The sequence below is a fragment of the Heterodontus francisci genome, chromosome 1 (assembly GCF_036365525.1).
Source record: "Heterodontus francisci isolate sHetFra1 chromosome 1, sHetFra1.hap1, whole genome shotgun sequence".
NCBI classification, from domain to species: Eukaryota; Metazoa; Chordata; class Chondrichthyes; order Heterodontiformes; family Heterodontidae; genus Heterodontus; species Heterodontus francisci.
In genome coordinates this window covers 287543027-287568285 of record NC_090371.1, presented here as the reverse complement: position 1 = coordinate 287568285, position 25259 = coordinate 287543027, and the positions used below count along the sequence as shown (strand labels likewise).

At 42.7% G+C, this 25259-nt stretch overlaps 1 protein-coding gene across 1 annotated transcript in view; it reads left to right on the top strand.

Moving 5' to 3' along the window:
• wdr32 (WD repeat domain 32) overlaps nt 1-25259 on the top strand; it is a 128560-nt gene that overhangs the window by 10079 nt on the left and 93222 nt on the right. Inside the window, exons 2-3 of the mRNA XM_068047430.1 lie at nt 85-198; nt 17992-18189. Of these exons, the coding sequence (XP_067903531.1) occupies nt 85-198; nt 17992-18189 (312 nt within the window). The remainder of the gene's footprint in view (nt 1-84; nt 199-17991; nt 18190-25259) is intronic.

Sequence of the window (25259 nt, the reverse complement as noted above, 5' to 3'; positions counted from 1 at the left end):
AAGTAAACTTGAAGATGACACATACTACAGTCAAATACCAGCTGACATCTGAATAAACAAAGTTTTGTTTTATTCCCTGTGTAGATCTGTGTTGACAGTGGCCTGTGAGCAGACTGAAGTTCTCTTGTTTGACCCAGTATCTTCAAAACACATCAAAACTCTGTCTGAAGCTCATGAAGATTGTGTCAATAACATCAGGTCAGTTACACAGCAACATAGTAATGATGGATATTATGAATTTGCTGTATCTGTATCTTGTTTGTTTTTGGGTCATTCTATTTCCTGTTGATATCTGGGCTTAGATTGCTAATTGGCAATTGTTTTTAAGCTTAATCATCCCAGAGAATAATTATATTTCAGAAATTTAGAGGCTATGCTAGATATATATTGTAAATTGTTCTATTGAAATAGTTGCACAAAATTTTCAAAGATCATTGATATAATTATACATAGCTTTAATAAATGTCAACAGCGGTCACATTCAACCATGCAAGACTGAAGTCTCCTTTTCCTATGAAGTCCTCAAGCAGATACAACAACTACTTTCATTAATATAGCACCTTTAATGCAGTAAAATGTCCCAAAGTGTTTCACAGGATCATTATCAAACAAAATTTGACACCAACCCATAAATATTAGGGCAGATGACCAAAAGCTCGGTCAAAGAGATAGGTTTTGAGGAGCCGGAGGTCGAAAAGTGGAGAGGTTTAGGGAAGGAATTCGAAGGCTTGGGGCCTAGGCAGCTGAAGTCACAGCCACCAGTAGTGGAGCAAAGGAAATAGTGTTGCACAAGGGGGCAGAATTAGAGGTGTGTTGAGTTCGCACAGGGTTGTCAGACTGGAGGAAGTTGCAGAGTAGCAAGGACATTAAGGGATACAATGGAGATATATTTAAGCTTTTTTTTTTCTATTTTTATGCAATAAAATCATGCAATTTTCATTAAAATCTTCATTCCCTGTTACCTGACTATTACCCTAGTAAAGGGCAAATACTGCAGTTACCTGACATCGGAAGTAAACAAATGCTGGAAACACTCAGCAGCCCTGTCAACATCTGTGGTGAAAATTGAAAAAGTAATGTTTTGGGTGTAGACCCTTTCTCAAAACAGTTTTTAAAAAAAAAATCATTTTTGAGAAAGGGTTCCACCTGAAATATAAACTTGTTGTTTTTCTCCACAGATGCAGATTGACGCGCTGAGTGCTTCCAGCATTTTCTGTTTGTTTCTTACTATCAACTTTGTGTAGAGTCATAAGAACATAAGAAATTGGAGCAGGAGTAGGCCATTCGGCCTCCTCAAGTCTGCCCCGCCATTCAATAAGATCATTGCTGATCTGCCCCAGACCTCAACTCTTTCATGCCAGCTCCTCATAGCCCTCAACTCCCCGATATTTCAAAAATCTGTCTACTTCCTCATCACATACTTTCAGTGATCTAGCTTCCAAAACTCTCTGGGGTAGAGAATTCCAGACATTCACTGCCCTCTGAAATTCCTTCACATCTCAGTTTTAAATGAATGTACCGTTATTCTTTAACTATTCTAACCTAACCCTAACTGAAGAATGCCTGCAGAGTCTCATCGACAGGTTTGCGTCTGCCTGCAATGAATTTGGCCTAACCATCAGCCTCAAGAAAACGAACATCATGGGGCAGGATGTCAGAAATGCTCCATCCATCAATATTGGCGACCACGCTCTGGAAGTGGTTCAAGAGTTCACCTACCTAGGCTCAACTATCACCAGTAACCTGTCTCTAGATGCAGAAATCAACAAGCGCATGGGTAAGGCTTCCACTGCTATGTTCAGACTGGCCAAGAGAGTGTGGGAAAATGGCGCACTGACACGGAACACAAAAGTCCGAGTGTATCAGGCCTGTGTCCTCAGTACCTTGCTCTACGGCAGCGAGGCCTGGACAACGTATGCCAGCCAAGAGCGACGTCTCAATTCATTCCATCTTCGCTGCCTTCGGAGAATACTTGGCATCAGGTGGCAGGACTATATCTCCAACACAGAAGTCCTTGAAGCGGCCAACATCCCCAGCTTATACACACTACTGAGTCAGCGGCGCTTGAGATGGCTTGGCCATGTGAGCCGCATGGAAGATGGCAGGATCCCCAAAGACACATTGTACAGCGAGCTCGCCACTGGTATCAGACCCACCGGCCGTCCATGTCTCCGTTATAAAGACGTCTGCAAACGCGACATGAAATCGTGTGACATTGATCACAAGTCGTGGGAGTCAGTTGCCAGCATTCGCCAGAGCTGGCGGGCAGCCATAAAGACAGGGCTAAATTGTGGCGAGTCGAAGAGACTTAGTAGTTGGCAGGAAAAAAGACAGAGGCGCAAGGGGAGAGCCAACTGTGCAACAGCCCCAACAAACAAATTTCTCTGCAGCACCTGTGGAAGAGCCTGTCACTCCAGAATTGGCCTTTATAGCCACTCCAGGCGCTGCTTCACAAACCACTGACCACCTCCAGGCGCGTATCCATTGTCTCTCGAGATAAGGAGGCCCAAAAAGAAAAAAAAAAAGATGTCTCCTAGTTTGAGAATCCCCCACTAGTGGAAGCATCTTCTCAACATCTACCCTGTCAAGCCCCCTCAGAATCTTGTACGTTTCAATAAGATCGCCCCTCATTCTTCTAAACCCTAATGAATAAAGGCCTAACCTGTTTAGCTGTTCTTGATAAGTCAACCCCTTCATTCCAGGAATCAACCTAGTGAATCTCTTTTGAACTGCCTCCAATGCCAGTATATCCTTTCTTAAATACAGGGACCAAAACTGTACACAGTACTCCAGGTGTGGCCTCACCAACACCGTGTACAGTTGTAACAAGAATTCCCTATTTTTAAACTCCAACCCCTTCGCAATAAAGGTCAAACTTCCATTTGCCTTCTTAATTACTTGCTGCACCTGCTTGCTAACTTTTTGTGTTTCATGCACAAGAACACGCAGATCCCTCTGCTGCACTTTTTTGGAGTGTCTCTCCATTTAAATAATAGTCTGCCTTTTGATTCTTCCTTCCAAAGTGTATGACCTCACACTTTCCTACATTAAACTCCATCTGCCAAGTTTTTGCCCACTCGCTCAACTTATCTATATCCCCTTTCAGATTCCTTATGTCCTCATCACAACATGCCCTACCACCTATTTTTGTATCGTCAGCAAACTTGGATATATTACACTCTGCCCCCTCCTCCAAGTCATTAATATAGATAGTAAATAACTGAGGCCCTAGAACTGATTGTTGTGGCACTCCACTAGTTACGTCTTTGCCACCTGAAAAGGACCCATTAATCCCGACTCTCTGTCTTCTGCGTGTTAACCAATCTTCAATGCATGCTAATATATTACCCCCAAAACTGTGAGCTTCTATCTTGTACAATAATCTTTTATGTGGCACCTTATCGAATCCAAATACACTATATCTACTGGTTCCCTTTATCAACTCTGCTTGTTATATCCTCAAAGAACTCTAGCAAATTTGTCAAACCTGATTTCCCTTTCACAAAACTACGTTGACTCTGTTTGATTGCGTTGAGCACTTTTTTGCCCATGTAATCAACCAATGTACTTCAAAGTAGTCCATTGTGTGTGAAGTACTTTAAGACATTTTGAGACTTGCTAAGGTTTTTGATAAATACATTTCTTTCTCTATATACAGTATTAAAATTAGCTTAGTACATTGTGTCAAAGACAGTATGATGCTGCGATCAAGTTTTTTTGAGTTCAAGGCCTCAATAGGCTGAAGAAAAAACAGTCCTTGGCTAAAAACTAACAAATCAGGAAACAATTTCTTGAAATGGATTCCATTTCCAAAAGGCATCATGGGAAATAAAAAACAGAAAACAAAGTATTTAAACCCTGGGTGTAAAATAAAGTAAAATAATAAAAATAGAAGAGAGGATAGTATTTAAATTGTTTCATTTACCTGTTTGTGTTTTGTTGTATAGAGTTAATATTACAGAAACAGAATTACTCAGCATTTGACTAGATTTATCACTAATATTAGGGTCTACTGGAAACAGTCGATGAATTAACTGCTTGAATGTGTTGCATCTTTTAATGCTCCTAGCCGCTTATATTATTTATGCAATTCAGCAAAGAATTTATATGGTCCATTCCAATTAATTATATTGTTGGAATGAAAAGCTTGTCATTGAGTAGGTTAGGACAAAATGCATTGCGCAGTGCTTTACCCCCAACTATTTATTCATAACTTGCCCTCCAGAGGACTGGATGCGATATTGCAATTGTAAAGGAAACATGCACACTCCACATTCAGCTAAAGGTATTTTTCATTCATTCTTTGCATATTACAGGTAATCGGGTTATTAAACTAGAGCCTTTGTATCCAGCAGGGAGGTTTTGGCCTGCTTTTTCCTTTGTGTTTGATCACGTGACTTTACCTTTCCTATGTCTATACTGTCCCATTGTTTCACCTTTTTTTCATTGGTGCCCATCATATTTGTGCTGCTCCAAGACCTGAATTTAAAATTTGTTAACATTACAGAATTTTGGTGTCACTATTGTGGTTGATCCCTTTAATGCCTGCAACTTCACAGCCTCATATTGCATAGATTTATGAAGAGATTCTAAAGAAGGTTCAATATATTAGAAATATCAATGTCCCCAAGGCACATTCTGGTGAAAATGTCTTAATCATCAGGTCAGATAGGAGATTCCCATGGGATACAATGATCCTTTTTGAGTTCTGCTGTGTAAACCTTGGTTAACTATAAGCAGAAATAATGCCTGGGGGAACTCTGTTTTTAATATATTTTTCTTCTTCCCCCTCTTTAGGTTCCCCCATGTCATGCACCATTCACCGTTTGGGAGGGCATGCAGGTGACCTGCTCCTAGGCCTCTGCTGATGTTTCTCTGTAAGTGGCTGCTGGAAGGTGCATGAGATTGATTATAGTTTTTTTTATTATTGCATTCCCTTTGGGAAAGCCTCCTCACAGCTTCTCTCCTTGATGGCACAGCCAAGATCAGGAGTTTGCCATTTGCAGTGCAGCAGTTGAGAGCCCATGCCATGATCTTCTGTGGCATAGCACATTGCTACACTAAATGCATTTGCAGATTTTGTTCAGGCCAGCTGGATCTGTACCTATGCTGGTTACCTTAGATTTAGGTGAATTTAGGGTCTTGTCCAGAATCCCCCTCTAGTCATTGGCCACACAACAATCATACATTTTTAGGTGCTAGTTCACTGAAGTATGTTTTGCCAACACCCAGAGAGTAACGGCCAGATTTGGATTGTCAAACAATGATGCAGAATAATAGTGTTGCACAGATCCACACAGATTGGGGTTGTAGAAAGAAAAATGGACGAGAATTTTAAATAATTAACAAGAGTTTTTAACCAATACTGCAGTATTACTAGATATTTTGTTTTATTTTTATTTAGAGATACAGCACTGAAACAGGCCCTTCGGTCCACCGAATCTGTGCCGACCAACAACCACCCATTTATACTAATCCTACATTAATCCCATATTCCCTACTACATGCCCGCCGTTCTCCTACCACCTACCTACACGAGGGACAATTTACAATGGCCAATTTACCTGCAAGTCTTTGGCTGTGGGAGGAAACCGGAGCACCCAGCGGAAACCCACGCGGTCACAGGGAGAACTTGCAAATCCCGCACAGGCAGTACCCAGAACTGAACCCGGTTCGCTGGAGCTGAGAGGCTGCGGTGCTAACCACTGAGTCACTGTGCCGCCCTTTCCTTTTTCTGTTAAGTTTTATAACTTATGTGGGGAAATTGAAGGCAACTGCAAATAGAAAGAAGAATATGATGCATTAGTGATTTGTGCTAATGGGACTGCCAAAAATTCTTCAACCACTATTGAGTAAATAGATGGTGAGTTTTGCCTTTAAATTACATACAAATGATATTCCAGGCAATAATAGTATTTGGGGAAAGAGTTCCTCAAGCAGCAGAAATGCCATGTAAAACTTTGGCACTGGTATTCCATTCTGACGTAGCGCAGTCTGGCTTTTGTGCTACCAACTGTGATGTGGAAGGTTTACTTCAGCCATATTCATCACAACCACTGATGTGGAGGATTGAGTTTGGCCATCCCCATCTAGTCAACTTTCTTTCAGGGCTTTGGATTGTTCTGAGCCTTGGAACAAGAGACATTTAATTTGCTGCTGAACCAGATTATAATATTGCACCACTGATGCATGTTGCATTATTGTAGATACTGGCTTCATTCACACAAAGTGATGGTCGTTTTGTTTTTCTGTTCTCCCTTCCCAGTCTCTCTTGAAGGTGTTGCCTTTTTGTGGTAGGTTCTGAGCATATAAATAGGAGCAAGAATAGGCTATTTGGCCCCTGAGCCTGCTCAACCATTCAGTACGATCATGGCTGATCTGATCGTGGCCTCAACTGTACTTTCCTATTGTCCCCTGTAACCCTTGTCGCTCAAAAATCTGTCCAACTCAGCCTTGAATATATTCAATGATCCAGTCTTCACTATTCTCTTGGGAAGAGAATTCCAAAGATTAACAGCCCTCTGAGAGAAGAAATTCCTTCTCGTTACTGTCTTAAATGGGAAACCCCTTATTCTGAAACTGTGCCCCTAGTTCTAGATTCCCCCACGAGGGGAAACATCCTCTCAGCCTCTACCCTGTCAAGCCCCCTCAGAAGCTTTTATGCTTCAATAAGATCACCTCTCCTTCTAAACTGCAATGGATACAGGCCCAACCTGTCCAACCTTTCCTCATAAGATAACCCCTTCATCCCAGGAATCAATCCAGATGTGGTCTTACCAAGGCCCTGTGCAACTGAAGCAAAACTTCCCTACTTTTATATTCCATTCCCCTTGCAATAAACAATAACATTCCATTTACTTTCCTAGTCACTTGCTGTGCATGCATACTAACTTTTTGTGAGTCAGAGGATTGGAGGACAGCGAATGTGGTGCCATTATTTAAGAAGGGTAGCAGGGATAAACCAGCTAATTACAGGCCGGTGAGTCTAATATCAGTGGTAGGGAAAATATTGGAAAAGAATCTGAGGGATAAGATTAATCTCCACTTGGAGAGGCAGGGATTAATCTGGGATAGTCAGCATGGCATTGTCAGGGGGAGATAGTGTCTAACTAACTTGATTGAATTTTTTGAGGCGGTGACGAAATGTGTAGATGAGGGTAAAACAGTTGATGTAGTCTATATGGACTTCAGTAAGGCTTTTGATAAGGTCCCGCATGGGAGATTGATTAAGAAGGTAAGAGCCCATGGGATCCAGGGTAATTTGGCAAATTGGATCCAAAATTGGCTTAGTGGCAGGAGACAGAGGGTGATGGTCGAGGGTTGTTTTTGTGAGTGGAAGCCTGTGACCAGTGGTGTACGCAGGGATGGGTGCTGGGACCCTTGCTGTTTGTAGTGTACATTAATGATTTAGACGTGAATGTAGGAGGTATGATCACTAAGTTCTCAGATGACACGAAAATTGGTGGTGTCGCAAACAGTGAGGACGAAAGCCTTAGATTACAGGACGTTATAGATGGGCTGGTAAGATGGGCGGAGCTGTGGCAAATGGAATTTAATCCTGAGAAGTGTGAGGTGATGCATTTTGGGAGGACTAACAAGGCAAGGGAACATGCAGTGGATGGTAGGACCCTAGAAAGTACAGAGGGTCAGAGGGAACTTGGTATACTTGTCCATAGATCACTGAAGGCAGCAGCACAGGTAGATAAGGTCGTTAGGAAGGCATATGGGATACTTGCCTTTATTAGCCGAGGCATTGAATATAAGAGCAGGGAGGTTATGATGGAGCTGTATAAAACACTAGTTGGGCCACAGCTGGAGTACTATGTACAATTCTGGGCATCACACTATAGGAAGGATGTGATTGCACTGGAGAGGGTGCAGAGGAGATTCACCAGGATGTTGCCTGGACTGGAGCATTTCAGCTATGAAGAGAGTTTAAAAAGGCTGGGGTTGTTTTCCTTAGAGCAGAGAAGGCTGAGGGGAGATATGATTGAGGTATACAAATTATGAGGGGCACTGATAGGTTAGATAGGAAGAAACTTTTTCCCTTAGCAGAGGTGTCAATAACCAGCGGGCATAGATTTAAGGTAAGGTGCAGGAGGTTTAGAGGGGATTTGAGGAAAAATGTTCTCACCTAGAAGGTGGTTGGAATCTGGAATGCATTGCCTGAAGAGGTGGTTGAGGCAGGAACCCTCACAACATTTATGAAATGTTTAGATGAGCACTTGAAACGCCATAGCATACAAGGCTACGGGCCAAGCGCTGGAAAATGGGATTAGAATAGTTCGATGCTTGATGGCTGGCACAGACACGAAGGCTCTGTTTCTGTGCTGTATAACTATACGACTCTATGTGCCAGGACACCAGATCCCTCTGTACCAGAGTTCTGCAATCTCTCTCCATTTAAATAATCTGTTTTTCTATTCTTCCAACCATTTTCCCACGCTAAACTCAATCTGACAAATTTTTGCCCACTTTCTTCATTTAACCATGTCCCTTTTCAGACTCTGTGTCCTCCTTGCAACTTGCTTTCTTGCCTATCTTTATATTGTCAACAAATTTGGCTACTGATCCCTGTAGTACTCCACCAGTTTGCCAATCTGAAAATGCCGCATTTATCCTGACTCTTTGTTTCCTGTTAGTTTGTCAATCCTCTATCCATGCTAATACATTACCCACACCACTGAGCTCTTGTCTTGTGCAGTAACCTTTTACGTGGCACTTTATTGAATGCTTTTTGAAAATCCAAATACACAACCTCGACTGGTTCCCCTTTTTCCACCCTGCTTGTTACATTCTCAAAGAGCTCCAATACATTTGCCAAACACTATTTCCCTTACATAAAACCATGTTGATTCTGCGATTCTGCTTGATTGTATTATGATTTTCTAAATATCCTGCTGCTAATTCCTTAATCATGGATTCAGCATTTTCCCAATAACAGAGGTTAGGCTAACTGGCCTACAGATTCCTGCTTTCTGTCTCCCTCCTTTCTTGAATAGGGGCTTTACATTTGCGGTTTTCCAATCTGCTGAGACCTTTCCAGAATCTGGAGAATTTTGGAAGATTACAAACAATGCATCCATTATTTCTGCAGACGCTTCTTTTAAGACCCTAGGATGCAGGCCTTCGGGTCTGGGGGCCTTGTCAGCCCTTAGTTCCATTAGTTTTCCTAGTAATTTTTCTCTGGTGATAGTGGTTAGTGATAAGTTCCTCCCTCCCTTTTGTCCCTTGATTTTCTACTGTTCTTGGGATGCATTTTGTGTCTTCCATCGTGAAGACAGATACAAAATGTTTGTTTAAAGTCTCTTCCATTTCCTTGGTTCCCATTATTAATTCCAGAATCTCATCCTCTAAGAACCCAATGATTACTTTAGCTACTCTTTATATACTTGTAGAAGCTCTTACAGTCTGTTTTTATATTTCTTACAAGTTTACCCCACCTACTTTTCCTTTCTTCCTATCCTTTCAAAATGTCATTCCTTTGGATATCGGTTCCCAGCCTTAGTCACCTTGCAACCTGTAATGGTTATCATGTTATACTCATTTATTTCTGTTTGTATCATCAATTCACTTATCTTATGAATGCTGTGTGCATTCAGATAAACACCTTTAATTCTGGCTTTTGACCATTTTTCCCTTCTCTACCCCTATTTGCAGGTGCAGTTATGTTTGCATGCTCTGTCCCTTCCTGTCACTCTCCGGTTATCATTGCCCATATCACTACCCTGCACTATTGCCTTATCCTTTCTCTTTGACTTTATAAATGTCCCCTCACCCGAACCCTCTCTCTCTCCCCCCCCCCACCCCCCGTCCCCATCCCCTACTACTACATTTCCCTAACTTGAATGGCCCCCTGGTGCTTTGGTCAGTTTGCTTATCCTGTCTGCAGTCCCTGCTCTCATTCTCACATCTGCAAGAACTTAGTATCTGTTGGACAAGTGCAAGGGCTGAGGCTCCTTCAGTGCTACTTTCTGGATCCCCATACCTGCCTCACTAGTAGTCACACTCTCCTGTCCTTGACCATGGACGAAATCAGAAGTACTTAACCTAAGGGGTGTGACTGCCTCCTGGAACAGTGTCCAGGTAACTTCCTCCCTGATTCATCATAGTGTCTGAATCTCAGACTCCAACTCTGAGCCGAAGTTCCTTGAGCTGCAGACTCTTACGGCAGATGTGGTTGTTATGGATCACACTGGTGTCCACCAGCTCCCATGTGCCACAGCTGCAACAGATCACCTGCCCTGTTGTCTCTATTGTATTTTATTTACCAGGGCCAGATGAACTGTACCCTAGGCTGTTAAAAGAAGCAAGAGAGGCAATAGCAGAAGGTATGACAATCATTTTCCAGGCTCACTGGATACAGGTGTGGTGCCGGAGGATTGGAGAACTGCTCACGTTGTACGTCTGTTTAAAAAGGGAGCGAGGGATAGACCGAATAATTACAGGCCAGTCAGTCTAACCTCAGTAATGGGCAAATTATTGGAATCTATTCTGAGAGACAGGATAAATTGTCAGTTAGAAAGGCACAGGTTAATCAAGGATAGTCAGACCAGTTAGCCTTACATCAGTAGTGGGGAAAATGCTAGAGTCTATTAGAAAGGATGTGATAGCAGAACACCTGGAAAGCATAAACGGGATTGGGCAAAGTCAGCATGGGTTTACGAAATGGAAATCATGTTTAACAAATCTATTGGAGTTTTTTGAGGTTGTAACTAGTAGAATAGATAAGGGAGAACCAGTGGATGTGGTGTATTTGGATTTTCAGCAAGCTTTTGATAAGATCCCACATAAGAGGTTAGTGTGCAAAATTAAAGCACATGGGATTGGGGGATGATATACTGGTTTGGATTGAATAGTCTTTTTCCGGGTGGCAGGCAGTGACAAGTGGGGTACTGCAGGGATCAGTGCTTGGGGCCCCAGCTATTCACAATAGATATTAATGACTTGGGTGAGGGAACAAAGTGCAACATTTCCAAGTTTGCAGACGACACAAAGCTGGGGGGGAATGTGAGCTGTGAGGAGGATACAAAGAGGCTCCAATGTGATTTGGACAAGTTGGTGAGTGGGCAAATGCATGGCCGATGCAGTATAATGTGGATAAATGTGAGATTATCCACTTCGGTTGTAAAAACAGAAAGGCAGATTATTATCTGAATGGTGATAGATTGGAAAAGGGGGCGGTGCAACGAGACCTGGGTGTCCTTGTACATGAGTCGCTGAAAGCAAGCATTCAGATGCAGCAGGCAGTTAGGAAGGTGAATGGTATGTTGCCCTTCATAGAAACATAGAAAATAGGAGCAGGAGTAGGCCATTCGGCCCTTTGAGCCTGCTCCGCCTTTCATTATCATCATGGCTGATCATCCAACTCAGTAACCTGTTCCCGCTATCGCCCCATACCCTTTGATCCCTTTAGACCCAAGAGCAATATATAACTCCTTGAAACCATGCAATGTTTTGGCCTCAACTGCTTTCTGTGGTAGCGAATTCCACAGGCTCACCACTCTGGGTGAAGAAATTTCTCCTCACCTCAGTCCTGAAAGGTTTACTCTGTATCCTTAGACTATGACCCCTGGTTCTGGAATCCCCCACCATCGGGAACATCCTTCTTGCATCTGCCCTGTCAAGTCCTGTTAGAATTTTACAGGTTTCTATGAGATCCCCCCCTCACTCTTCTGAACTCCAGTGAATATAATCCTAACCGACTCATTCTCTCCTCATATGTCAGTCCCACCATCCCAGGAATCAGTCTGGTAAACCTTTGCTGCACTCCCTCTGTAGCAAGAACATCCTTCCTCAGATAAGATGATCAAAACTGCACACAATATTCCAGGTGTGGCCTCACCAAGGCCCTGTATAATTGCAGCAAGACATCCCTGCTCCTGCACTCGAATCCCCTTGCTATGAAGGCCAACATACCATTTGCCTTTTTTATCATCTGTTGCACCTGCATGCTTACTTTCAGCGATTGGTGTACAAGAACACCCAGGTCTCGCTGCATATTCCACTCTCTCAGTTTATAGCCGTTCAGATAATCTGCCTTCCTGTTTTTGCTACCAAAGTGGATAACCTCACATTTATCCACATTATACTGCATCGGCCATGCATTAGCCCACTCACTCAACTTGTCCAAATCACCATGAAGCCTCTCTGCATCCTCCTCACAACTCAACCTCTCACCCAGTTTTGTGTTATCTGCAAATTTGGTAATATTACATTTAGTTCCCGCATCTAAATCATTAATATATGCTGTGAATAGCTGGGGTCCTAGCCCCCATCCCTGCGGTACCCCACTAGTCACTGCCTGCCATTTGGAACAAGACCCATTTATCCCTACCCTTTGTCTCCTGTCTGCCAACCAATTTTCTATCCATTGCAATACACTACCTCCAATCCCATGCGCTTTAATTTTACACGCTAATCTCTTGTGTGGGAGTGTGTCGAAAGCCTTCTGAAAGTCTAAATAAACCACATCCACTGGCTCCCCCTCATCAACTCTGCTAGTTTTATCCTCGAAGAATTCTAGTAGATTTGTCAAGCATGATTTCCCTTTCGTAAATCCATGCTGACTCTGCTCTATTCTACCACTGTTCTCCAAGTGCTCTGCTATAAAACCTTTTATAATGGACTCTAGAATTTTCCCCACTACCGATGTCAGGCTGACTGATCTATAATTCCCTGCTTTTTCTCTACCTCCCTTTTTAAATAGTGGGGTTACATTAGCTACCCTCCAACCTGTAGGAACTGTTCCAGAGTCTATAGAATCTTGGAAGATGACCACCAATGCAGCCACTATTTCTAGGGTGACTTGCTTAAGTATTTTGAGATGCAAACCATCAGGCCCTGGGGATTTATCGGCTTTCAATCCCATTATTTTCCCCAACACCATTTTTCTACTAATACTGATTTCTTTCAGTTCCTGTCTCTCACTAAACCCTGTGTTCCCCAACATTTCTGGTATGATATTTGTGTCCTCCTTTGTGAAGACAGAACCAAAGTATGCATTTAGTTGGTCAGCCATTTCTTTGTTCCCCGTAATAAATTCCCCTGTTTCCGACTGGAAAGGGCCTACATTTGTCTTCACCAATCTTTTTCTCTTCACATACCTATAGAAACTTTTACAGTCAGTTTTTATGTTGCCTGCAAGCTTACTCTCGTACTCTATTTTCTCCTTCTTAATCAAGTCTTTGGTCCTCCTAAGCTGCTCCCAATCCTCGGGTCTGTTGTTTTTCCTGGCAAATTTATATGCCTCTTCCTTTGATCTAATGCTGTCTCTAATTTCCCTTGTAAGCCATGGTTTGGCTACCTTTCCTGTTTTACTTTTACTACAGTTAACTGGACACTTTGTTCCAGAAGGCAGATGCACCCCAACGGATAGGGTCTTCTGATTTTATCAGGGAAGGAAGATGTGCCTGCAAGTAAGGCAGGTAAGGGGATCAAGGAGGCAGAAGTGGAGGAGCCTCAGCCTTTGCAGTTGTCCAACAAGTTTGAGATTCTTTCAGCTTGTATAATGAGAGCGAGGGCTGCAGGATGGATAAGCAAACTGACCATGGCACTGCGGTACAGGAAGCCACTCAAGTAGGGGGTGGTTCATAGGAATGTAGTGGTAGGGGGCAGTATAATCAGGGGTTCTGTGGAGCCAAGCGCAAGAGTCCAGAGTGTTGCTTGCCCAGTGCCAGGGTTTGGGACATCTACTTAGGGCTCGAGAGGAACCTGCAGCGGGAGGTGGAGGATCCAGTTGTTGTAGTCCACATGGGTACCAATGACATAGATAGGACTAGGAAAGAGGTTCTGCATAGAGAGTATGAACAGCTAGGGGCTAAATTAAAAAGCAGAATCTCAAAGGTAATAATCTCTGGATTTTTACTTGAGCCACGAGCAAATTGGAATTAAGATTGGAGTGTTAAATGTGTGGCTCAGTTTGGTGTGGGAGAAATGGGTTTCGATTCAAGGGGCACTGGCACCAATACTGGGGAAAGTGGGAGCTGTACCGTTGGGACAGTCTTCACCTGAGCCATGCTCGGACCAGAGTTCTGGCGAGTTGTATAACCAGGATGGTAGAGAGGGCTTTAAACTAAATAGTGGGGGGGTGAGGGAAGATGTGATAATTTAGAGAGAGAGGAGAAGGAAAGAGAGCAAGTTAGCAAGGAAATTGATAATCTGAGTGTTGCAGGAAGGGAAGCAAAATTGGTAACCGGAAGTAGAAAAGTAGGAAATGAAGTTGGAAGACTGAACAAGCAAAGGCAAGCAACAAATAGGATAAGAATGTGGAAAAATGTTAAGCCAAAGTTTAGGGCATTCTATCTGAATACATGCAAGGTAGATGATTTGAAAGCACAAATAGAGGTAATTGCGTATGATTTAATTGCCATTACAGAGACATGGTTACAGAATGACCAAGACTGGGAACTGAATATTTAAAGATATTAGTCATTTAGGAAGGATAGGCAAAAAGGAAAAGAGGTGGCGTAGCTTTCTTAATCAGGGACGAGATCAGTACATTCGTGAGAGAGGATCTCAGATCAAAGGATCAAGATGTAGAATCAATTTTGGTGGAGCTAAGAAACAGCAAGGGGGAGCAAACATTGGTGGGAATTGTTTATAGGCCACCAAACAATAGTGGTAATATTGGACAAGGTATAAATCAGGAAATTAGAGGTGCATGTAACATGGCTAATGGTAATAATGGGTGATTTCAATTTACATATAGACTTGGTAAACCTACTCAGCATTAATGCTGTGGAGGATAAATTCCTGGAGTGTGAAAGATGGGTTTCTGGAGCAGTATGTTGAAGAACCAGTGAGGGATTGTGCTATTTTAGGTTTAATATTATGTAATGAGGAAGGGCTAATTAATAACCTTGCTGTAAAGGAGCCTTTGGGAAATAGTGAACATAATATTGAATTTTATATCAGGTTTGAAAGTGATATGGTTCATTCTGAAACTAGGGTCTTAAATCAAAGGAAACTATGAAGGTAGGAGGGGCAAGTTGGCTATGGTGGATTGGGAAAATACACTCAAAGATTTGACAGTAGACAGGCAATGGCTAGTATTTAAAGAAGTATTACAAGGTCTGCAACAAATATGCATTTTCTAAGACAAAAACCCAACAGGAAAGATGAATCAACCATGGCTAACAAAAGAAGCTAAAGATTGCATTAGATCATAGAATAATACAGTACAGAAGGAGGCCAGTTGTCCAATTGAGTCTGCACGGGTACTTTTGAAGAGCAATCCAGTTAGTCCCTCTCTTCCCCATACCCCTGCAATTTTTTTCTCCTTCATGTATTTATCCAATTCCCTTTTGAAAGCTACCACTGAATCTGTTCCCATCACCTATCAGGCAGTGCATTCCAAAGGAAAGAAGATCAAAGGAAGTAGCTTATAAGGTTGCTGAAAAAGTGGTAAGCCAGAGGATTGATGAAGAAAGGGAAAAGAGAATATGAATGCAAGCTAGTGAGAAACATAAAGGCAGACTCTAAAAGCTTCTTCAGGTATGTGAAAAGGAAAAGATTAGCAAGGACAAGGACAAATGTGGGTCAATGACAAGTGAAGACAGGAGAATTAATAATGGAGAATAGGGAAATGGCAATGACAAAAACTTACAAAAAGCGCCACTTTCTTGCATTATCCCCATATCTCTTGATGTCATTAGTATCTAGATATCTATCGATTTTCTGTTTGGAACATGCTCAATGATTGAGCTTCCACAGCCCTCTGGGGTTGAGAATTATTCACCACCCTCTGAAGAAATTCCTCCTCAACTCAGTCATAAATGGCCGACCCCTGATTCTGAGGCTATGTGCCCTGGTTCTAGACCCACCATCCAGGGGAAACATCCTATCTATGTCCACCCTGTTGTGCCATGTAAGAATTTTGTAAGTTTCAATGAGATCACTTCTCATTCTTTGAAATTCTTAAGAGAATGCAGGCCCAGTTTCTTCAATCTCTCCTCATAAGACAAACCCGCCATCCCAGGGATTAGTCTGGTGAACCTCCGTTGCACTCCCTCTATGGCAATTATATCTGTCCTTAGATGAGATGACCAAACTGTACACAATGTTCATGTGCACTCTCACCAAGGATCTGTACAATTGCAGCAAGACTTTATTCCTGTACTCAAAACCCCTTGTGATGAAGGCCAATGTACCATTTGCCTTTATAATTGCTTGCTGCACCTTGCTTTCAGAAAATGTCATTTACATCTGTGCCACTCGTTGCTTCAAAGGAAGTTTAAATATGAGATCAGCTATTGGAACATAAGGGTAATGTACATTGAGGTGAAAGAATTAAATCAGATTTGGCTGAGCACAAGGTCCAGAATGGACTTGAACCGCAATGACATCAACCTGTATCTTCCTCTGCTTCAAATATTTATCTACTTTTCCCTTCAAAGATGCAGTATTCTCTGCCTCAACTACTCCAAATAGTTAAGCATTCCATGCTCCAACAATCCTCTGCGTAACTAACTTACTGCTAACCTTTCTCATCACATTTAATGAGCATTTTAAATTGATGACCCTCATCACTGATTCCTCAACCGGGTGAAAGTCTTTCCTTATTCACCCATCAAAATCCTTCCTAAATTTGAAAAATTGTATTAAATAACACCCTAGAATGTTAACTAACTGTAAGAAGTTAGTTACTGATGGTATTTAATCAAAGAAAGACTTGCATTTATATTGCACCTTTCGTGACCTCAGGATGCCCCAAGCCACTTTACAGCCAATGAAGTACTTTTTTTCAAGTTAAGTCACTTTGGTAGGAAATGCAGCAACCAAACTCCCACAAACAGCAATGTAATAATGACCAGATAACTTGTTTTTGTGATGTTGATTGAGGGATAAATATCGGCCAGGATACAGGTGAGAACTCCCCTGCTCCTCTTTCTAATAGTGCAATGGTATCTTTTACATCCACCTGAGAGGGCAGGTGGCACCTCAATTTAGCATCTCATCTGAAAGACAGCATTTCTGATGGTGCAGCACTAGTGTCAGCCTTGATTTTTGTGCTCAAGTCCTGGAGTGGTTGAACCCACAACCTTCTGACTCTGAGGCGAGAGTGTATTTAAGTGGCCCTGTTAGTTCAGTGGTACCAATGCATGGTGCTGAAGATGGAGGAGATGTGTCTTCTGAAAACTGTGTTGGATTACTGCAGCAAGTATCTGTCTGATTAAATCACCAATGTCTCATCAAAAATGAAATAAAATGACTTGATAATTACAGAATTCATTTGAAGCAGCAATGATAGATGGAAAGATATGAATAGAAAAAAAGGGGAAGAAAAGACCATCTGACCCATCATTGCTCTCATTATCCGTATGCAGTGCAACTTTCTGCACAATTCTCCCAGTCATCAGTAATGCTGATTCCTGGAAAGTGAGGGAAGCAGAAATTGTACCTAATGTCAAGAAAAGTTCTGGGAAGCTCCTCCCTAGCTCCCTAAGGCAAGCAAGCTCCAGAAGACCATGGCTATCCACAATAAAGCACTAGACATCTAACTCCCATCTTCCCTCCGCCAGTATGTACCAATGTCCATGGGACTTGAGATAGAAAAGGCCATTTCCATCCATTGGACCAGTCCCAAAGGTCTTCGATATCCTACTTTATTTTGTCTCTCGTAGCTTTCAATAAATTTCTCTGCCAAAACATATATCCATACTGCCCAGAAATTTTAAAATCTTTCACATTTGTAGCTTCACTGAGTAGCTAATCACATTTACCACTCTCCGCATGAAGGTGTTCATATATTCATTTTTTTTTCTAAGCTTCAATCTGTGTATCATTGTCCTAAAGCTTGTGTTAGAAAATGCGACCTCATAAAAGAGTGTATGGATGGGAATTTCACAATGTGAAGTGCAATAATTTAGAATGAGTTTTGAATATAGATCTTTTACTGGAGCTGCTTCAGATATTGCTTCACTTCTTAAGCTGAGAAGTTTTATTGTTTCAATACTCAAAATATCAGCATATGCTATGTTTTTTTTTTAGGTTTCTTGATAACAGGCTCTTTGCAACCTGCTCTGATGATACTACAGTAGCACTGTGGGATTTACGTAACCTCAACTCAAAGGTCTGCACCTTGCATGGCCACACTAGTTGGGTAAAGAATATTGAATATGATACCAATACAAGACTGCTAGTAACTTCAGGATTTGATGGGAATGTAATCACATGGGACACAAATAGGTTGGTGTTTTGCATGTTTTTCAACAAGCCTTTGATGTTTGCTGAGTGATAAAACTAAAATGCATTTGTGTTACATAAGAATTTACAGATCTGGAAAGACTATTGCAATACAAGATTGTGTTACTTTAATTTAAAAGTAAGCAATATTTTATATGCCTTTGACAGGCATCAACATTTTTAGGCATTAAGCTTTAACCTTTTAGACAAAAATTGACAATGGGTGTATACTTCAAAAACTGATTTTTTTTTTTCCCCCCCCAGAAAGAATAATAGCCAAGGTTTTAAAATTTAAATTAGCACCTCCTTTCTGCATGAGTAATACTTTCTGTCATGATTTTTGAGTCTCACTTCTTATGTCAACATTTTTAATGGCAAAATTGTTTGTCACCCTTTATGTCCAGCAGTAGTTTCAGACCTCTAGTCACTAATGTCACACGCCATCCAGCACTGCCATCATTTTGTTTTTCGCATTATTGGGTGTGTAGATGTGTTTTCAACCAACTGAGGAGAGAAAGAGAGAGGTAGGGAAGCAGGATGGATAGTTCAGGGTGACAATGAGAGTGAACAAATCAGTAAGTGAGAGGACTCACTATAAACAACATTACAGTAAATATACTTGTGGAATGTAGAAAAAGTTTAAGTCCACAGTGAAAGTTGTATCTATTTCTTCTGATTGGTGAAGTGTTGAAGTTGCGTTCTACTTTTAAATTGGTTACTTTTTGCTTTGGTTAACTTGCCAGTTATATTCTGCAAAGAGACAATACCTTGTGGAATCTTGGAACAATAAGAGGCCATTCAGTCCAGCGAGCTTATTTTTTCCACAGCCATAAAGTGACTACTTCAACCAAGGACTCGCCACAAAGTTTATCTACACTTGCTTTCTAACCCCGTGTGAATTGTTTTTAAATAATCATTCATGGGATGTGGGCAACACCTTTTAAGGCTAGCATTTATTGCTCATCCTAATTTCCCCTGAGCCGCCCCTTAAATACAACAGAGTGGCTTGCTCGGCCATTTCAGAGGGCAGGTAAGAGTCAGCCATGTTGCTGAGAGTCCGGAGTCTCACTAAGGCCAGACTAGGTAAGAACAGCAAACTTCCTTCCCTGAAGGACAACCTGGTAGTTACATGGTCCCCATTACTGATACGAACTTTTAATTCCAGATTTATTTAATTAACTAAATTTAAATTCCCCAGCTGCCATGGTGGGATTTGAACTCATGTCTCTAGATCGTTAGTCCTCTGGATTACTAATCCAGTATCATAGCCACTGTGCTACTGTACTCTTAGTTTGAATGAAACATATTAATGTAAAAGTAAAAAAACTGCAGAAGCTGGAATTCTATGAACATAAGTATACACGAATTAGGAGCAGGTGTAGGCCATTTGACCCCTCGAACCTTCTCTGCCATTTGATAAGACCATGGCTGATTTGATTGTGGCTTCAACTCCACTTTCCTGTCTATCCCCATCCCTTTCGACTGCCTTGTCAATCAAGAATCTATCGAACTCCGCCTTGAATATATTCAATGACCCTGCATCTACTGCTCTTTGGGGAACTGAATTCGACAGACCAACAACCCTCCGAAAGAAAAAATTTCTCCTCATCTCCACTTTAAATAGGAGATCCCTTATTTTTAAATTCTGTCCCCAAAGTTTCTTTTCTCCCATAAGGGGAAACATCCTTTCAGCATCCACCCTGTCAAATCCCCTCAGTATTTTATATGTATCAATAAGATCACCTCTCATTCATCTAAACTCCAATGGATACAGGCCCTTGGCTTATAAGAGATGTACTTCATCCCAGGAATCAGTCCAGATGTGGTCTCACCAATGCCCTGTACAACTGTAACAAAACTTCCCTACTTTTATATTCCATTCCCCTTGGAAACATAGAAAATAGGAGGAGTAGGCCATTCGGCACTGTTTCGCCATTCAAAAAAGATCATGGCTGATCGTCTAATTCAGTACCTTGTTCCTGCTTTCTCCCCACATCCCATGATCCCTTTGGCAATAAGAAATATATCTATCTCCTTCTTGAATATATTTAATGACTTGGCCTCCACTGCCTTCTGCGGTAGAGAATTCCACAGGTTCACCACGCTCTGAGAGAAGAAATTTCTCCTCATCTCAGTTCTAAATGGCATACCCCGTATCCTGAGACTGTGACCCCTAGTTCTGGACTCCCAGCCATCAGGAACATCCTCCCTGCGGCTAGCCTGTCTAGTCCTGTTAGAATTTTATAGGTTTCTGTGAGATCCCCTCTCATTCTTCTAAACTCTCGTGAATATAGGCCTGGTCGACCCAATCTCTCCTTATACGTCAATCCTGCCATCCCAGGAATCCGCCTAGTAAATCGTCTTTGCACTCCCTCCATGGCAAGAACATCCTTCCTCAGATAAGGAGACCAAAACTGCACACAGTACTCCAGATGTTGTCTCACCAAGGCCCTGTATAACTGCAGTGAGACATCCTTGCTCCTATACTCAAATCCTCTTGCAATGAAGGCCAACATACCATTTGCCTTCCTAATTGCTTGCTGCACCTGAATGCTTGCTTTCAGCGACTGGTGTACAAGGACACCCAGGTCTCGTTGCACCACCCCCTTTCCCAATCTATCACCATTCAGATAATCTGCCTTTCTGCTTTTACAACCAAAGGGAACCCTGGATGTCAAGGGATATAGAGGATTGGATCAGGAAAAACAAGGAGGCTTATGGCAGATTCAGAGTGCTGAAAATAGCGGAGGCACTAGAGGAGTATAGAAAGTGTCGTGGGGTACTGAAAACAAAAAGTAATAAGGAGAGTGAAGAGGGGACATGAAAGAACACTGGCAGTCAAGATGAAGGAAAATCCTGAGGCATTTTATAGGTATATTAAGGGCAAGAGGATAACCAGGGAAAGAGTGGGGCCCATTAGGGACCAAAGTGGCAATCTGTGTGTGGAGTCGGAAGACATAGGTGAGGTTTTAAATGATTACTTTGCATCTGTGTTCACTATGGGGGAGGACGATGTAGGTGTATAGATCAGGGAGGGGGATTGTGATATACTTGAACATATTGGCATTGAAAGTGAGGAAGTATTAGCTGTTTCAGCGGGCTTAAAAATGGATAAATCTCTAGGCCCAGATGAGATGTATCCCAGGTTGTTGTGTGAGGCAAGGGAGGGGATAGCAGGGGCTCTGACACAAATTTTCAAATCCTCTCTGGCCACAGGAGAGGTACCAGAGGACTGGAGGACAGTGAATGTGGTGCCATTGTTTAAGAAGGGTAGCAGGGATAAACCAGCTAATTACAGGCCGGTGAGTCTAACATCAGTGTTAGGGAAAATATTGGAAAAAATTCTGAGTGACAGGATTAATCTCCACTTGGAGAGGCAGGGATTAATCAGGGATAGTCAGCAGGGCTTTGTCAGGGGGAGATCGTGTCTAACAAACTTGATTGAATTTTTTGAGGCAGTGACAGGATGCGTAGATGAGGGTAAAGCGGTTGATATAGTCTACATAGACTTCAGTAAGGCTTTTGATAAGGTCCCGCATGGGAGATTGGTTAAGAAGGTAAGAGCCCATGGGATCCAGGGCAATTTGGCAAATTGGATCCAAAATTGGCTTAGTGGCAGGAGACAGAGGGTGATGGTCGAGGGTTGTTTTTGTGAGTGGAAGCCTGTGACCAGTGGTGTACCACAGGGATTGGTGCTGGAACTCTTGCTGTTTGTAGTGTACATTAATGATTTAGACGTGAATATAGGAGGTATGATCATTAAGTTCGCAGATGACACGAAATTGGTGGTGTCGTAAATAGTGAGGAGGAAAGCCTTAGATTACAGGACGATATAGATGGGCTGGTAAGATGGGCGGAGCTGTGGCAAATGGAATTTAATCCTGAGAAGTGTGAGGTGATGCATTTTGGGAGGACTAACAAGGCAAGGGAATATACAATGGATGGTAGGACCCTAGGAAGTACAGAGGGTCAGAGGGACTTTGGTGTACTTGTCCATAGATCACTGAAGGCAGTAGCACAGGTAGATAAGGTGGTTAGGAAGGCATATGGGATACTTGCCTTTATTAGCCGAGACATAGAATATAAGAGCAGGGAGGTTATGATGGAGCTGTATAAAACGCTAGTTAGGCCACTGCTGGAGTACTGTGTACAGTTCTGGGCACCACACAATAAGAAGAATGTGATTGCACTGGAGAGGGTGCAGAGGAGATTCACCTGGATGTTGCCTGGGCTGGAGCATTTCAGCTATGAAGAGAGACTGAAAAGGTTAGGGTTGTTTTCCTGAGAGCAGAGAAGGCTGAAGGGGGACATGATTGAGGTATACAAAATTATGAGGGGCATTGATAGGTATAATAGGAAGAAACTTTTTCCCTTAGTGGAGGTGTCAATAACCGGGGGCATAGATTTCAGTTAAGGGGTAGGAGGTTGAGGGGATTTGAGGAAAAATTTTTTCACTCAGGGTGGTTGGAATCTGGAATGCACTGCCTGAAGAGATGGTAGAGGCAGCATCCCTCACAACATTTAAGAAGTATTTAGATGAGCACTTGAAACACCATAGCATACAAGGCTATTGGCCATGTGTTGGAAAATGGGATTAGAATGGATAGGCTTGATGGCCGGTGCAGACATGATGGGCCTGTTTCTGTGCTGTATAACTCTGACTCTAAGGTGTCACTGACACTGCTATCAAGCCGCACTTTCTTAGCAATAACCTGCTCAGTGACGCTCAGTTTGGGTTCCACCAGGACCACTCTGGTCCTGACCTCATTACAGCCTTGGTTCAAACATGGACAAAAGAGCTTAACTCGTAACGTGAGAGTCACTGCCCTTGACATCAAGGTAGCATTTGACCGAGTATGGCATCAAAGATCCCTAGCAAAACTGGTGTCAGTGGGAATCAGGGAAAACTCTCCACTGGTTGGAATCGTACCTAGTGCAAAGGAGGATGATTGTGGTTGTTGGAGGTCAATCATCTCAGCGCCAGGACATCACTGCAGGAGTTTCTCAGGGTAGTGTCCTAGGCCCAGCCATCTTCAGCTGCTTCATCAATGACCTTCCTTCAATCATAAGGTCAGAATTGGGGATGTTTGCTGATGATTGCACAATGTTCAGCACCATTCGTGACTCAGATACTGAAGCAGTCCGTGTAGAAATGCAGAAAGAACTGGACAATATCCAGGCCTGGGCTGATAAGTGGCAAGTAACATTTGCACTACACAAGTGCCAGTCAATGGCCATCTCCAACAAGAGAGAATCTAACCTTCTCCCCATGACATTCAATGGCATTACAATCTCTGAATTATACACTGTTAACATCCTGGGGGTTACCATTGACCAGAAACTGAACTGGAGCAGCCATATAAATACCGTGGATACAAGAGCAGGTCAGAGGCTAGGGATCCTGTGGCGGGTAACTCACCTCCTGACAACCCAAAGCCTGTCCACCATCTACAAGTCAGGAGTGTGATGGAATACTCTCCACTTGCCTGGATGGGTGCAGCTCCAGCAACACTCAAGAAGCTCGACACCATCCAGTCTGCTTGATTGGCACCCCATCCACAAACATTCACTCCCTCCACCACCGACACACAGTGGCAGCAGTGTGTACCATTTGCAAAATGCACTGCAGCAATGCTACTCGGGCAGCATCTTCCAAACCCACGACCTCTACCAACCAGAAGGACAAGGGCAGCAGATGCGTGGGACGACACCACCTCCAAGCCACACACCATCCTGACATGGAACTATATTGCCGTTGCTTCGCTGTCGCTGGGTCAAAATCCTGGAACTCCCTTCCTAAAGCCACTGTGGGTGTACCTACCCCACATGGACTGCAGCGGTTCAAGAAGGTGGCTCACCACCACCTTCTCATGGGCAATTAGGGATGGGCAATTAATTCTGGCCTGGCCAGCGACACCCACATCCCATGAAACAAATAAGAAAAGAACTTCCTTAGTTAGTCACAGATGGTACATTCTTTCTTCCTCACTGAATTGTATCTTTGCTGAGTGTTATGAAGTATCTCCTTAAATGTCTGCCACTGCATCGCTACTGTTCTACCCTTTAGCCTACTTTCCCAGTTCACTTTAGCCAGCTCTGCTTTCATGCCCTTATAATCGCATTTTATTTACATTTTCAAAGAGAGAAGTCAGGGCATCGGCGCAGGATAGTGATGTGGGTAACTCCCAACAGAATGGGACAGGAAGGGACCGAGTTTAACGAAGATTGTACATTGGCAAATATGGTCATTGCAGGGAATAGAGGTTAAAAAAAAAAGAAATTAAAGTTGCTTTATCTGAATGCACGATTCATCTGTAATAAGATAAATGAAATAGTGGCACAAATAGAGGTAAATGATCTCGATCTAATTACCATTACCAAACCATGGTTACAAGGAGATCAAGGTTGGGAAATGAAAGTTCCAGGGTACACAATATTTCAGAGAGACAGACAGAATGGCAAAGGAGGAGGGGTCGCCCTGATAATAAAGGATGATGTAAGGACCTTAATAAGAAGGGATCTGGCCTCAGAAGCTATGAAGTAGAATCAGTTTGGGTGGAAATTAGGAATAGCAGGAGTCAGAAAACACTGGGAATAGTTTACAGGTCCCCTAACAGTAGTTATATTATTGGACAGAACATTAAACAGGAAATTATTGGAGAGTGTAAAAATGGTAATATGTTAATTGTGGGGGACTTTAATCTGCATAGAGACTGGGACAATCAAATTGGCACAGTTTCTTGGAGCAATACGTTGCAGACCCAACTAGGGATAAAGCTATCTTGGATCTCGTATTGTGTAATGAAGCAGGTTTAGTAAGGAATGTTGCCCCTTGCGGCCCACCTTGCTTCGTTGGGTGGTGCATGGTGACTGATCAAATGTGGGAGTGAGTGGCCGAGAGGAGGAAAGTGGCGCGGCCTAGAGCTAGCGGGTGGAGTGGTGTGCGCAGGGAGTCAACGGCCGGAGTGCGGGGTGGCGCGAGCAGGGAACGATCGGCCAGGGAAGTGTGAAGGAGCAGCGAGGTCTGGAGCGAGCAGCTGAGAGGGGGAAGCTGGTAGGGAGGAGGGGGAGAA